This window comes from Rhinolophus ferrumequinum, chromosome 9, assembly GCF_004115265.2.
Source record: "Rhinolophus ferrumequinum isolate MPI-CBG mRhiFer1 chromosome 9, mRhiFer1_v1.p, whole genome shotgun sequence".
NCBI lineage: Eukaryota > Metazoa > Chordata > Mammalia > Chiroptera > Rhinolophidae > Rhinolophus > Rhinolophus ferrumequinum.
This window is the reverse complement of record NC_046292.1, coordinates 14737885-14752006: the sequence shown is the minus strand read 5'-3', so window position 1 is coordinate 14752006 and position 14122 is coordinate 14737885. Positions and strand designations below refer to the sequence as shown.

Sequence of the window (14122 nt, the reverse complement as noted above, 5' to 3'; positions counted from 1 at the left end):
AGTACCAGTTTGGCTTCCCAGCTACTCTTTACTACATTCTTCTCTCTACTGGTACACCCCTGCTGCCTACATCCCTTGAGGCCTTGAGTGTCCCTCTGCCCACAGGTGTCAGTGAATGGAAAGCGGCTGGACCTCACCTACAGTTTCCTGGGCAGCCAGGGCATTGGGCAGTGCTATGACAGCTCCCCGTGTGAACGCCAGCCTTGCCAGAATGGCGCCACGTGCTTGCCTGCTGGCGAGTATGAGTTCCAGTGCCTATGTCGAGATGGCTTCAAAGGTATGTGAGCCTGCCCAGGTCCTGGGCGGGAGGGGTGCAGGGTGGTCAGTGGCAGCTCCAGCCCATGGCCACTCACCTGTGCCATGGCCCATAGGAGACCTCTGTGAACATGAAGAGAACCCCTGCCAGCTCCGTGAGCCCTGTCTGCATGGGGGCACCTGCCAGGGCACCCGCTGCCTTTGTCCTCCTGGCTTTTCTGGCCCACGCTGCCAAAAAGGTAACTGCACTGGCTTCTCTCCACCTCCCTTTTGGGGCCCTAGGACTAGACAGAGTACCCACGGGAGTCTGTACTCACTGACTAAACCCTGCCTTTCTCCACAGGCTCTGGACATGGCACAGCGGAGTCCGATTGGCGTCTTGAAGGCAGCGGGGGCAATGGTGCGTATTTGTAGCCACCAGAGAAGCTGGGCAAGCTTGTCCTCTCACTCCCGTCTTCCAATTATCCCTCACCCTCAATTCTGGCCTGTAAGCAGAGCAGGTCCATGTGAGAGGCTCAGCGGGGACAGAGGGAATAAAGAGCACAGCCACACACAGCTGGGCCCTGACTTATGCTTACCCGGGGTAGGCCCTGTACCACTGTAACCTCAGTTTCCTCCTCTATGTTCACGCATTCTGTCAACAAACATCTATTGTGTGTTCATCCTTATCCTGGGAGCAGGAAATATAAGATAAAAAAGGCGGGACCCTCATTCTCAAGGGTTCCACAATTTGTTTCAAAGCAATGATAATTTTTTAAAAAATGAACATTTATTGAATATTTACAGGCACTGTGCTAACTGCTTTATAGATATTTATCTTCTTACTTATCGTTAATGTAATAGGAGAGGTAGTGGTGTAGTGGGTAAGAGCATGGACTCAGAAGCTAACCAGCCTGGCTTCAAATCCTAGCCCTGCCACTTAATACCTGTGTGACTTTGGGTGAGTCACTTAACCTCTCTGTGCCTCAGTTTCCTCATGTATAAAATGGAAAGAAGTTACCATCCTTCCACAAGACTTTAGATAAATTTTTGTGTGAGAGTAAAATTATTTAATGCATTTAAAATGCTTAGAACAATATCTGTTCCAGAGTGGGTACAGAATGTTAGCTTTTGTTACTATATCTAAGTCATAGGATTATTATAAGTTAAATAAAATGATGTTTATAGCTGGATGTGAAGCTCCCTGCACAGTTACTGGCACATAGTAGGTGCTTGGTAAATGGTAGCTGTTCTCCTCATCATTTGGTGGAAGATGGCAGTGTCCCAGACCTTTGTAGCTGCCGGGCCCACAGGGGCCAGCGCTGGCCTGTGGGATGTTGGGGCCACACACAGTATAGACACTGGAGCCGAAAGGTCCAGGTTGCCATTATCTAGGCTTTCCACTTCCTGGGCAGGTAATTCACCCCACCCCCCACCCCCAAGCCTGGCTTCCCATCTGGAAGGTGGAGAGGACACAAAGGTTCTGAACCTTTCAAGTACCATGGACCTAAGCGACCACCTGTCCTGGTTTGCTCAGGGCTGAGGGGTTTCTCAAGATGTGGGACTTTCAGAGCTAAACCAGGGACACGAACTTGGCAGATAAGGATGGTTTGTCACCCTACCTGGACCCTACTGACCTCCTAAAATAAAATACATAGAATTTCAAAGGAAACCAATTATATTGAAATAAGATTATCAAAATATTTTAAATGTTCTCATTTGTAACCTTCTTTATTAACACATTAAATAACAAGATCTAATTAATAGCTAGCCCGATTTCAGTAAGTGTAAATGATGTTTTGTTGTGTTTTTTTAAATTAGTAAATGATGTTTTGAGATATTTGCACCTACTGTAATTTGATAAGGAAATCTAATTCTATCAGTGACAAAGTCACAGGTCCTACAGCCACTCCTTTGGCTTGTTGCCTACATGCATAATGGAAGGAACTGCTACATTTCAGGGAGAGTGAGTGAATATAGAGCCATAATGTTTTCCCATTTAAGTTCACAGGCCTCTGAATTCTGTCCACAGCCCCTTGTGTCTCCAGGGACCAGGTTCACAGCCCTGTAGTCGTACATGTTGGGGTGGAGGTGGGGGCTGGGAGCCGACGCTGGATGGATACTCCGAGCAGGTGAGCAGATGTCTGACATCCCCCTCCCCCCTGCAGATGCCCCAGGACAGTACGGAGCCTATTTCTACAATGACGGCTTCCTAGCTCTCCCCAGCCACATCTTCTCCAGGAGGTGAGACAGGTGTCGGGAGAGCCTGTGGGCCCAGGGACAGGTTGCAGAGAGGGGGATGGGAATCTGGAACTTTTGCCCTCTCACCTGCTTCTCCCCCACCCCACCCCCCCAAAGCCTGCCTGAGGTCCCTGAGACCATCGAGCTGGAGGTCCGGACCAGCACAGCCAGTGGCCTCCTGCTTTGGCAGGGCATGGTGAGTGTGGGTGTCTGGCTCGGAGTCTTAGGGTTCCCAGCCCCCTGGTGACCAGGGCCGTGGGAGCGAGGAAGGCAGAGGCCACAGCCATCAGGGGCCTGGGCTTTCCAGGCTGGGGACCCCAGAGACTCTGTACTTCCCTGGCAGGAGCTGGGAGAGGCCAGCCAAAGCAAGGACTTCATCAGTCTTGGGCTTCAGGACGGGCACCTCATCTTCAGGTGGGTCCTCTCCCTTCCCTGGCCCCCTTCACCCCCAGTTGAGGCTTCCCCTCTGGTCAGCCCCATGGCTCCTCCCACAAGAAGCCGTAGCTCCCGGTGCCCCAGCGACATACCACCCTCCCACACCCCACTCCTGTCCTGCCCCACTTCATACCTTCCTGTGACTGCAGCTACCAGCTGGGCAGTGGGGAGGCCCGCCTCGTCTCTGAGGACCCCATCAATGATGGCGAGTGGCATCGGGTGACGGCACTACGGTAAGGGAGCCCATCTAGGCACTAAGGCGAGGGGCCCGGAGTTGTGGAGTGGGCCAGGACGCCCCCACCATGTGGGGGGGGCACGCATTGGGTGCTAGGGAGACAACTTGAAGCCAGGGTTGGGGAAAGCCCACCAGCCAAGCACAGACTTGCAGGGCAGGCCGGACAGAACTCCATGGGGATGGGCAGGCAAGCGCCCTATGGGGTGGACGAAACATGGGTGAGTGTTAGGGAGCTGTGTTGTGGGGGTAAGGGCCAGATCTCTCATCTGGTGGGGAAGGACAGAACTCAGGGAACAGACTTCTCTGTCTGGCGTCGCATAGAAAAGAGAGGGAACTCTTGGGTCAAGGAGCATGGGGAACTGGTGGTGAGAGGCCTGACGCAGTTCCACCCACCCCAGAGAGGGCCGGCGAGGCTCCATCCAGGTGGATGGTGAGGAACTAGTCAGCGGCCAGTCCCCAGGCCCGAACGTGGCGGTCAACACCAAGGGCAGCATCTACATCGGTAAGTCCCGGCCGCTGCGGGCCTGGAACCCCCTCCTGGGGCAAGGGAGGGAGTGGGGCTCCTGGGGCCCTACAGTACACGCCTCCCCCCCGTCGGGCCCCTGCAGCTCATGGGCCCTGTCCTCTGCCCTCCCCCCAGGCGGAGCCCCTAACGTGGCCTTGCTGACCGGGGGCAGGTTCTCCTCAGGCATCACGGGCTGTCTCCGGAACCTGGTGCTGTACTGTGCGCGGCCTGGCGCCCCACCCCCACAGCCGCTGGACCTGCAGCACGGCGCCCAGGCGGGGGCCAACACGCGCCCCTGCCCCTCATAGGCGCCTGCCTGTGCACATGGACTCCTGGGCAGTGCCCCAGTCCCACAACGTCAAGTCTATTATTATTAATATTATTATGATGAATATTTTCTAAGAAACTGAGGCGATGCCACGCTTTGCTGCTACTGCCCTGGGCTCAACTGGAGGGTGGGCACGCCACCCCCCACACAAACACACCTGGGCAAAGCCACAGGCTGGGGGGCAGGGCAGGCTGGATGGGAGCAGGTGCCTCAGGGCCACCAGGACTTGGGAGCAGGCATGGTGGCCGTGTGGGCTCAGAAGTGCCCCCACCAGCAGAGACCCCGAAGGCAGAGCTGGGCCACCCATTTCTGGAGCCCCTGTCCCTACGAGAGCCAACCTCGGCTTACAGCCTAGGACCTCACCAGCCACAAGGAGCAGAGGGCGTTGTGATGGGCTTTGTCACTCTCCTCTCGGTGGCAAAAGCTCTTTAGTGCCAACTGTGGAGCAAACGGCAGCTCACCCCGGGCAGGCAGCCCCCCACCCCCGCCAGCCCAAGTCCCAGTCCCACCTCCACCTCCACCTGGCCAGCTGGGCCACCTGCCCCTGGCAGCCTCCACCTCCCACCAAGCTTTCCTGGTCTGCATCCCACCACCCAACACCTAGCCCAGGGCCCCTTCCCTCAGGGGCTGCAAGGGAAACTCACCCCAACTCTTACCAGGAGCTGCTCCAGGCAGAGCCCAGCACTGAGAGGGTCTCCGCACCAGGCCACATCCCCCCACCAATCTGGAAGTGAAGGCCCAGGGGATATGGGGGGAGGAGGGCATTGGTGGTTGGAAAGAGCTAGTGCCTTGGGTGGGGGAGCCAGGACTCATGCCTGGGAGGGCGAGGCAGGGGCCATGACAGCCCTGCCCCATCTGTGGGAGCCTGAGGGCCCAACTGGGGGCAAGCATCCTCCCCACCAGCAGCCCACAGATGTGGGGTCCGGACGCCTGGCCTCTGTGTCCTAGAAGGGACCCTCCTATGGTCTTTGTCTTGATCTTTCTTAATAAACGGTGCTATCCCCGCGAGGGCGGTCCCCTGTGTCCTCGACTAGGGCTTGACTGGGTGGACCCTGAGTGTGGGCCAGGGTGGGGCGGAGCAGGGCAGGTGAGGTCTGGGAGTGAAGCAAGGCAGCTTCAGGTGAGCGAGGCCCTTGCTCCCTGCTCTGGGCATGGAGGTCCTGCCCTCACGGACCCAGCGGAGTGCCAGCCCCCACGTGAGCGGCAGGGCCAGTCATCCCCTGTGGTCTTCGTCACAACCCTGAGAGGCAGGAGTCATCCCATTTCTCAGAGGAGCAGACTGAGTCTCAGGGTTAATGTAACCTTCCCAAAGTCAGACAGCCCTCTGGCGGGTGGGGACAGAACCCAGGATGGGTCTGACCCCAGATTCCACTCTCCTTCCTCTGGAGCTGCAGCCACTCTAGTGATGGCCTCCCTGACCCTGGAAGGCTGGCCCGCTTGGTTGCAGCCCCCCAGGGGCCACGTGGCCAGGACATGTGTGACAGATGGTGCAGCTAAGGCAGAGGCCACGGGCACCAGCCCACCAGGTCAGCCGGCTGGAGGAGCAACAGCACCAGAGGAGGCCAGCACCACCCTCTGTAGCCAGGGGCCTGCGGAAGGAAAGGTGGAGTCCACTCAGGCCTCAGCCTGGGCCTGCTGCCCCCATCCCCATCTCCTGGAGAAGAACAAGTGTGATGTTGATCGGGGGAGTGGGTCAGGTGCTAACCAAGAGCCATCTAGCTTCCAGAACTGCATCCTGTTGTACAGTCTCCCGGCTGGGGGACTGCTCTCAGCTGTAATCTGGAGAGGGCCTGCCGAGCCGAGAGCTGGGGAGACAGTTGGGGGCTTGGAAGTATCATCCCCTGCACTGCCCGCCTGGCTGGGCACCAGAGGGACCTGCAGTGGGAAATAACAGAGCTGACACTGAGAACTGTCCCTTCTAGGGCATGATTTTCTCATTTAATCCTCCCCAAACCTCTCTGACTTTTACTATTTAGTATTTCCATTTTATAGATAAGGGAAATGAGGCACAGAGAGGTTAAGACACTTGCTCAGGTCACACAACTGGAAGTGACAGGGGAGGACTTGAACTCATGCACTCCAGCTCCAGGGCCTGGGATTTATGAGGGGAGCTACTTCTCAGGAAGGAGGATATGCAGGTACTGAGTGTTTTCTGTGCACCAAACACTGTGCTTGGTTCTGGGCCCTTGACTTACAATATTTCACCTAAAGTTTATGACAACTCTGAAAGGTTAGGTTTGTCATCTCTATTTTCCAGATAAGGAAGCTGAGGCATAAAGAGCTTCTTTCTTCCACTCATTTGACTTGTATTTCTCAAGAATCTACTATGCCCCAGGCATTGCTCTAGGGACTGGGGGATACGACAGTGAGCAAAATGGAAATGTCTTCCTGGTACTGGCATTTTAGTGTGCGGGGACACAAAACAAGTGAAATCATATGTCAAATGGACATAGGGGCTGTGGAGAAAAATTGAGCAGGGAAAAGGGACAGGGCCACGCTGGTGAGGGGCAGGACTGCTTTTTTTTTTTTTTTTAATTGTGAAATATACCACAATAAACCATTAACCAATTTTAAGTGGACAGTTCAGTGGCTTTAAACATATTCACACTGTTGTGCAACCATCACCACCATCCATCTCCAGGACTGTGTTCATGTTGCAAAACTGAAACTCCATACCCATAAAACTAACTCCCCATTCTTTCTCCCCGCCGCGCCTGGCAACCACCATTCTACTTCCTGTCTCTATGACTTTGACCACTCGTGTGTCTCATATAAGTGGGATCGTACAGTATTTATCCTTTTCTGTCCAGCTTATTTCACTTAGCAGAATGTCTTCCAGGTTTCATCCACGTAGCATGTGTCTGAATTTCTTTCTAGGGCTGAATAATATTCCATTGCATGGACACGTCACGTTTTGTCTATCCTTTCACCCATCCACAGACACAGGGTTGCTATTTTTCAATAAAGGGGTCAGGCGAGAACTTCCTGAGAGACCCTCTCAGGAAGCAAAGGAATGAGCATGAAAATCTCGGGGGAAACGAATGCCTTCCAGGCAGAGGAGAGAGCAGTCTTGAGACCAGGACAAGACGAGCGTGGAAAGAACTGCTGGGGACCCGTGTGCAGTTGCTGAGGGAGCGAGAGGGCAAATGGCCTCTGGGAGGTTTTGGTTTGGCCGAGTGAGGAGCGTTCTAAGCACAGGAATGACAGGACCTGACTTAGTGTTTTTTTAAAAGACTCCTCTGGCCAAGAAGCTTAACTCCCCATTCCTTAAGGGTGGCCTACGCATAATGACTGCTTTACAAAGAGGACAGGATGGAAAGCCGAGGCAGAAAGGGTAACAGTGGTGAAACCTGACACACAAAACCTCAGCCAGGTGATCAAAGCCGACATCAACAGTCATGAATCAGGTTGGTGGTATGTACCTTTGACATGATGTGATGGAAAATGACACTCTACCTCTGTAGTCTTTCTCATAACCCATAACTCCAGTCTTATCATGAGAAAACGTCAGATGCGTTGGTGTGGATGGCTTGGTTGTGGGCTGGAAAAAGGAGTAAAGGGTGACCCGACAGTTTGGGTGAGAAGGGGAAACGGGTGAGGAGCAGGACATGGGGAGGGCTGTGGATCAGGAGTTCAGTTTGGGGCCTAGTGAAATCTGAGATGCCACCTGCACCTGTATGTGGAGATGAGTAGGGAAGTGGTTATGTAATTAGAGTTCAAAGACAAGTCCGGCTGCCAATACATTATAAAGGCGACCACTGAGGCAGTGGGTGTGGAGGATGGAGAAGCAGATACAGGAACGAGGCCTCCTGGCCCAAAGCACAGAGTGCTCAGGGAGATAAGGAGGAACCTGCAAAGGAGACCACGGAGTGGCTTGGGAGGTGAATCTCACCCCTCAGCCAAGTGCTTTTTTGCAGTCAACAACCTGTTCAACAGTACATGCCAGCCCTGTTTGAGAGAAGGAGAATCTCCAGGTTCCCAAGGATATTCCTGGGTGACCTACTCTGGTCTCCCTTCTTACAGAGGTCATTCCTGGTTATGTCACTCACTGACTCTATGACCTTGGGCTCCCCATATCCCCCAGGTCCACTTAAATAGAGCGTCTCTCCTTTGGATGTCTTGGGCCTCTGTGCAAGGTTCCATTTAGGAAAAGCTTTCAGCACCAAAATACCATTTGGAAGCAGCTGGGTCAGATGATCTCTAGTGTCATTCTAGACTTCGGCAGAATAAGGATTTACTTTCTGTGTTTTTGGTCTGTCTCCCCTACCAGAATGTCAGCTCAAAGAGGGCAGGGACGTCTCTTTTCTTCATTGCTGTATCTCTAGAGCCTAGAACAGCACCTGGCACATTACAGGTGCTCAATTAATATTTGTTAAATGAATGAAGGTGCACACAGCTGAAAGAATTGTATGATTCAGTGCAAAGGTGTGGCAGACACGCTGTCTCACCAGCATTCCATTCTGTGGAGAAAAGCTGGTTGGAGGGGGGCTGCCCAGCACGATGGCTCAGAGGTGGCCGTGGGCATTCCGTTTCCTGGCCATGACTAACCAGATTTGATCCCAGGACTTTTGCTAAAACCATAAGAAAAGATGCTCGCTCTCTATTTCGTTGAGGTTAGAGGTGTAAGGGTCACCTTGGACTTGGAGCTGCAGGATCACCTTGCTGCCAAGTAGAAAGAGGAACTGCCTGAGATGGAAGCCAAACAGATCCACACAACGCAAAGAGAGAGGCAGAGAACAGCGACAGAGCCCAGGTGACATTCCTTAAAGTCCTGGATCCAGTTATACCTGAACCAACACGTTAATATCCCACTTAGAGGAGCCCCCCAAATTCTCCTTCGGCTTGAGCCAACTTGAGTTGGGATTCCTTCGTCTGCAAAGGAAAGTGAATAATCTAATATAAAGAAAGTGTGTAGGTTTAAGAATGAATGTCTGTGAGAGACAAATAGTAGCATGGTCATGTATGGAGAATCACATGTGACTGGCAATGTCAGAGTGTCACAGGAGCCAGGGAGAGTAGGCTTGCAGGTGAGAGCAACTGAGACTGTGTGTGTCCCCAGGAGGTGAAATGAACCTCATTCAGATGACAAAACTGGTCCAAGGCAGCCAGAGCTGTGATGGGGCTTCACCACTGCCACCTTCTTTTTGGAGCCCAACCTGCTAAACACAGAGCAGTGGCAACATTCTTGGCCTCTGGCTGACAGCTGCACCTCAAAACAGGGCAAGGTCATGGGAGGAGAGGGAGGGAGGGGTTGATTTCCAATCAGCCAATGAAAGCTGTTTCAAACCAACATGATAGGAACCTACAGGAGCCAGAAGGGGACCCCAGGCGGCATCAGTCATGGCCCAAGGCTTTAGCGTAGGATTTCATATAGTTCCTCCCAGAGCCAGAGAACTCTAATGGGGAAGAGAGAGGGAATCTAAAATCCAAAACTCAGACCATGCACAATTCCAGGGAAGAACAGTGGGACTTGACTGCAGACACAAATGAGACAGCATGGGGAGTGCCTTCTGACCAGCTCAGGGTACAAGGGCTGTCCAGGTCCTGGCATGTCAAGGTCTAGTTCTTGGTGCATCTATGTTGGCTCCCATGTTTAATTCTCCAGTCTGGATATGTGGCCAGTGATAGCAATAAAGCTTCTGTGTGGGTTTGCAATCTTCTACACTTTAGCAGCTCACCTGCTCACTATCACTGGACACAGCCTCTGCTGTGACACGGGCGAGTTGTGTCTCCTGTCCTGGGGAACCTGCTGGGGCTAAAGCCTTTGCTCTAGCAGTGAAAGCCCCACCACTTCCCTCGTGAGCAGCGAGGCCTGGAGCCCGTAAGCTCCCCGAGCCTACTTCCCATCTATACATCCGAGGATAAGAACACTGGCACAGCCGAGTTGCTGTGGGGAATAGCTGAGACCCGGCATGCAAAGGGCCAAAGGTGATGCTTAATAAGTGAGTGCCTCGCATATCAATTCCCTTTCCTTGCTTGAGTGGGTTTCTGTCACCATCACCAGAGTCCTGACTCGCTCGGCCCCTCTGCAATCATCTGACGGGCTGACCCGGGACAGAGGAGCCAGTGTGTGAACATGTGTGAGTTGTGTGGACGTGTGCAGCGTAGTACTATGGGTGTATGAAGTGCGTGACGTGAATTGTCAGTGCCGTGTGTGACGTGTGTGCGTTGTGTATTGCAGTATGGAGGTGCAAGGTGTGCAGTTGTGTGTCTGAGTGTATGAGTTGTGAGTTGTGTACATGTAGTGTGTGTGAGTGGGTGGATGTCAGAGTGTGAGGTTTTTAGTGTGTTGGAGTCGTGTGGGAATGTGAGATGTGTGTAAATGCATGAGTGAGTGCGTGGGAGGGTGTGTGTCTGGGCGCTCTGGTATACTCACCCACGGAAGCCAGATTGCGGGTCTCTTACTATGACCCTCCCAACCCTGCCATCAGTCACCACCTCCTTCCCTCTCTGAGGACCCAGCCCCCTCCACCTTCTACTGCTCTCAAGAGCCCCACTGGTGGCCCCCAGCCGGCAGTTGCCCCGGCTTGGGGGCTCCGGTCCTGGCCAACAGTCCCAACCTACCCACCTGGAAAGAGGTGACTTCGCCCACGAAGTCCACGCGGGGCTGGTGACCAGGCGCAGGCCCAGGAAGTCCCCAGAGGACGCCACCGGGACAGGGATGGTAAGGCCGCAGAGTGGGACCCCCAGGGCCCGGGGCGCGCCCCGCGGGCGCGCGTAGAACTGCAGGTAGGAGCCGCGGGCGCACGCGTCGGCGGGCGTCGTGGTGGAGGCGTTGGGCGCTGGGGTTGCCCGGCGCCGAGATCAGGGTGTAGACCAGGAGGAAGCGGAACTGGAAACGGATGCTGTCGCTGGGGCCCCCGGCCGCACCCGGAGCCGGCAGTCAGTGTCCGTGACGCGGGGTGCGAGCGGTGCAGCAGCCCGTGCCCCTGCCGTGTCTGCCCGCAGAGGTCCACCAGGTGGACTGCAGCGAAAAGCACAGACCCTGGAACCACTCGGCCTGGTTCCAAACCTGGCTCTGCCTCCTACTTGCTGTGCGACCCCAAGTAAGTCACTCATCCTCTCTGAGGCTGTTTGCTTATCGGTAAAATGGGGATGATTAAGCAATCTCAGAATTTGTGTGAGGATTGACTAATTTAATTCAAATCTTCAGTCTCTTATTCAAAAACCCTAGGGTGTATTTCAGAAGGTTCCAGCTTTTAGAAAGATAAGATAATGTATGTACAGTATATTATGTTGCAGCCCTCCATGATTACATTTTCCAGAGCAATTGTAAGAACATTTACCCTAAGCAGGACAAATAAAGACAGTAAACCTCCTCCTCTCAGTTCAGGTCAGGTGTTGCCGGTAAATTACTTAAGAACAAATTCTGGTTTTCATGGCTTTTTGTGTTTTGGAGTTGAAACTAAAGGATTGTGGACATGTACAAGTGAAGTACTTAGGACTGCCTGGCATTTAATGAGAGTTATAGAAGTGTTAGCTATTAGTATTGCCTTATTTAAGGCTGGAGTAGACAACCCAGCACCAGCCCATCCAACAGCCTTTCCCGGTTCCTTTTTGCTAAAAGAACCCCGATTTACCCTTAGCTCTCATGGAGCAACATGTCAGCCGGATGGTATGAGGTGTGGAGAGTGAGTGAATTGAGCACCTTTTGTGTGCCAGGCTAAGTGTCTTCCATGGTTAACCTACTCTTGTATGAACAATTATAAATTGTCTTAAGGGATAAAAGCCTATTCTCATTTTACTACTGAAGAAACTGAGACTTAGAGAGTTGAAACAAGGATCTCAATGATAGAAATGCAGGAAGAGGCAGAGTGAATGTGTGAATGCAATGTTTCCACTGCCAGACCTAGGGCTGTCCCACCCCACCCCCCACCCCGAGACCGCTGCTTCTGAGTGACTTGGAGCTCCAGAGGGGTTTAGGGTAGACTTGGGGGTGCCAGGCAAGACCAGGCACAGCGTTTCTCAGCCTCCCCCAATTCAAGGGCTCCAAGCCCATCAGGGTGAGTGTTGATTGGGGAAAGAATTGCTAAGGGTGGGGGGGCCAGAATCTCCTTCCCGCCCTAGCCACATCCCTTCATACTCACCTGTCTCCAGAGCAGACACAGTCAGGGCAGCTGGCTGCCCCCAGCAGGAGCAGCCTTTGGGGCAGCTGCAGAAGACAGGCCTCCATCCAGGCCCTGCTGTACCCAGCAACAGGGCAGACCTGCAGAGCCTTCAGTTTGGGGTCTTTGGGAAGAGCAGGGTATGGGGGCCTGGCCAGGCTGGCTGGGAGGCTGACAAGATATAAGGAAAGGGGAGGTAAGTCAGCCAGTGCTACTGGTCTCTTCACAATGATCTCTGTGCTCCCTGTTCCAGATCCTCCTTCAAATCAGGATTGTGTCTAGAGTTGTCATGGAGATTTGGGGCTGGGGTTGGAGCCTGGGGAGAGAAGGCGGGGGAGGGGAGAGGAATGTCTGACAGACAGCAGCCAAGAAACTCAGATCCAATTCAGCCACAGGGCTTCTGGGAGGGGGATCAACAGCCCCAGAATGCTGCTGCCTTTCTGGACAAGTCGGCATCGTAGGGATTGAGCTTAAGGGAAGCCTAGGACACCAAAGGGACCTCTTTGAGCGCCTAGAAAGGCAGCAAGTGGTAAAGGAGCACCAGACCCGGAGTTGGCTGTATTACAAAGTATTCCTGCCTCAGGGCCTTTGCACTCACAGTTCCCTCCACCTGGACGCTCTTTTCCCATAGTGTTCCATGGCTGGCTTCTTCAGTCATTCAGGTCTCAGATCACGTCACCTCCTCAGACCACACTTCCCTGAGCACCTTTCTATCGGAATTCGTACTCTCCCTGTCACTCAATCACATCTCCTCAAATTGATTATATCAGCACTCACTGGAATTATTGTTGCTTGTTTATATCTTGCTGTATGTATTATCTATTGGCTCCTACTAAAATTGCATTCTATGAGTGTCTTGTTGATCTCTGAACCCCTAGGTCCTAGCACAGTGTCTGGCACAGAGCAGGCGTCCAGAATAAGAATAAATGTATGGCATGGAGCAAATGACTTCCCTTTTTCTAGGTTTTACTTACCCGTGTATAAAAAAATGGGCTTGAACCATTTCAGGCTTTTTCGAAACGTGGTATTAGTCGAACAATTTTTTTCAACAGGTGTCTTACATGGAACCTTAATATAGAAAACTGAAACTTTTCAAGTCTCAGTTTCCTCATTTGAAAAATGGGATAATGATAATTCCAACTTCATAGGTATGTCGTAAGGGTTAAGTAACTTGTTACAAGATGGGTACTTAGAATAGTGTCTGTCACATAGTCAAGTGCCCAATGCTCGTTAGGCTGGATGATGACTGTTAGGGTCATCATTATTTAACTAGAGGTGCTCTGTTTCAAGAAGTCCCCAGTAGTAGCCTTTGAGCCCCAACCCAGAGTCCCGGGACTTTATGGGGTTAAAATCACTGGTCCCGGTGCTCTCTAAGGGCTCCCTTCTAGAGCTGACATTCATGCAGCCTTGATATCCTATTGTGTGTGATGTCCAAGGCTGTGCCTTGGGGAACTTTGATAGGACTCAAGTCGGCCTTCGGCAGGAATGGATTTACCATGAAGCTCGTAATGCTTAAACTTTAGGATACATTATTTGCGTGCGATTATATTTTTTTATAAAATTTGCAAGCATGAGATATTTTAACCACCTTCAATTCAGACGGTCTCTTTCCACCTGATCTCCATCACACCATGTCATATGGCTACAGGCGTTTATAGAATCTGGCTAAGGGGCCGTTGGTTTGGGGTTGGGGGGTATACACCTATGGTGTCCTAGCTCCTTCCAGGTGTAGTTTTATTATTTCTGATGCCCCAGAATGGCTTCAGGAATACTAATACCCACTGTGCTGTCTTCCCGGGTTGTGATCTCAGGTGCAGAACAGAGATACTTATTATGCCTGGCTCCAGTGGTGTGAGGGTACTGGAAGGGAGATAAGGTTTAAAAATGTATGAAGCCAGAAGCTAGTCTGTGGAAAAATCCTTCCAAATCTTACTGCTCACATATGTAAGAAAAGTGATAAAGATTATTGCAAGTTTGACAACAAATCCTTAGGTGTATAAATAAGCTTACTAATAATGAATTACAAAGCTGAAGAAAAA

General features: G+C 52.5%; 2 protein-coding genes across 2 annotated transcripts in view; one reads left to right on the top strand and one right to left on the bottom strand.

Moving 5' to 3' along the window:
* HSPG2 (heparan sulfate proteoglycan 2) overlaps nt 1–6531 on the top strand; it is a 98142-nt gene extending 91611 nt beyond the window's left edge. Inside the window, exons 89-97 of the mRNA XM_033113772.1 lie at nt 106–277; nt 372–494; nt 599–655; nt 2403–2478; nt 2593–2671; nt 2819–2889; nt 3060–3143; nt 3544–3647; nt 3786–6531. Coding sequence (XP_032969663.1) covers nt 106–277; nt 372–494; nt 599–655; nt 2403–2478; nt 2593–2671; nt 2819–2889; nt 3060–3143; nt 3544–3647; nt 3786–3958 — 939 coding nt within the window. The 3' untranslated portion in view covers nt 3959–6531. The remainder of the gene's footprint in view (nt 1–105; nt 278–371; nt 495–598; nt 656–2402; nt 2479–2592; nt 2672–2818; nt 2890–3059; nt 3144–3543; nt 3648–3785) is intronic.
* Nucleotides 5564–12151, bottom strand: LDLRAD2 (low density lipoprotein receptor class A domain containing 2). The gene is given in 7 exon segments (XM_033113800.1): nt 5564–5913; nt 10547–10590; nt 10593–10770; nt 10772–10841; nt 10843–10942; nt 12066–12099; nt 12101–12151. Coding segments are annotated over 7 exon segments (798 nt in total). The 3' UTR covers nt 5564–5592.
* Nucleotides 12152–14122: the final 1971 nt, after the last annotated feature.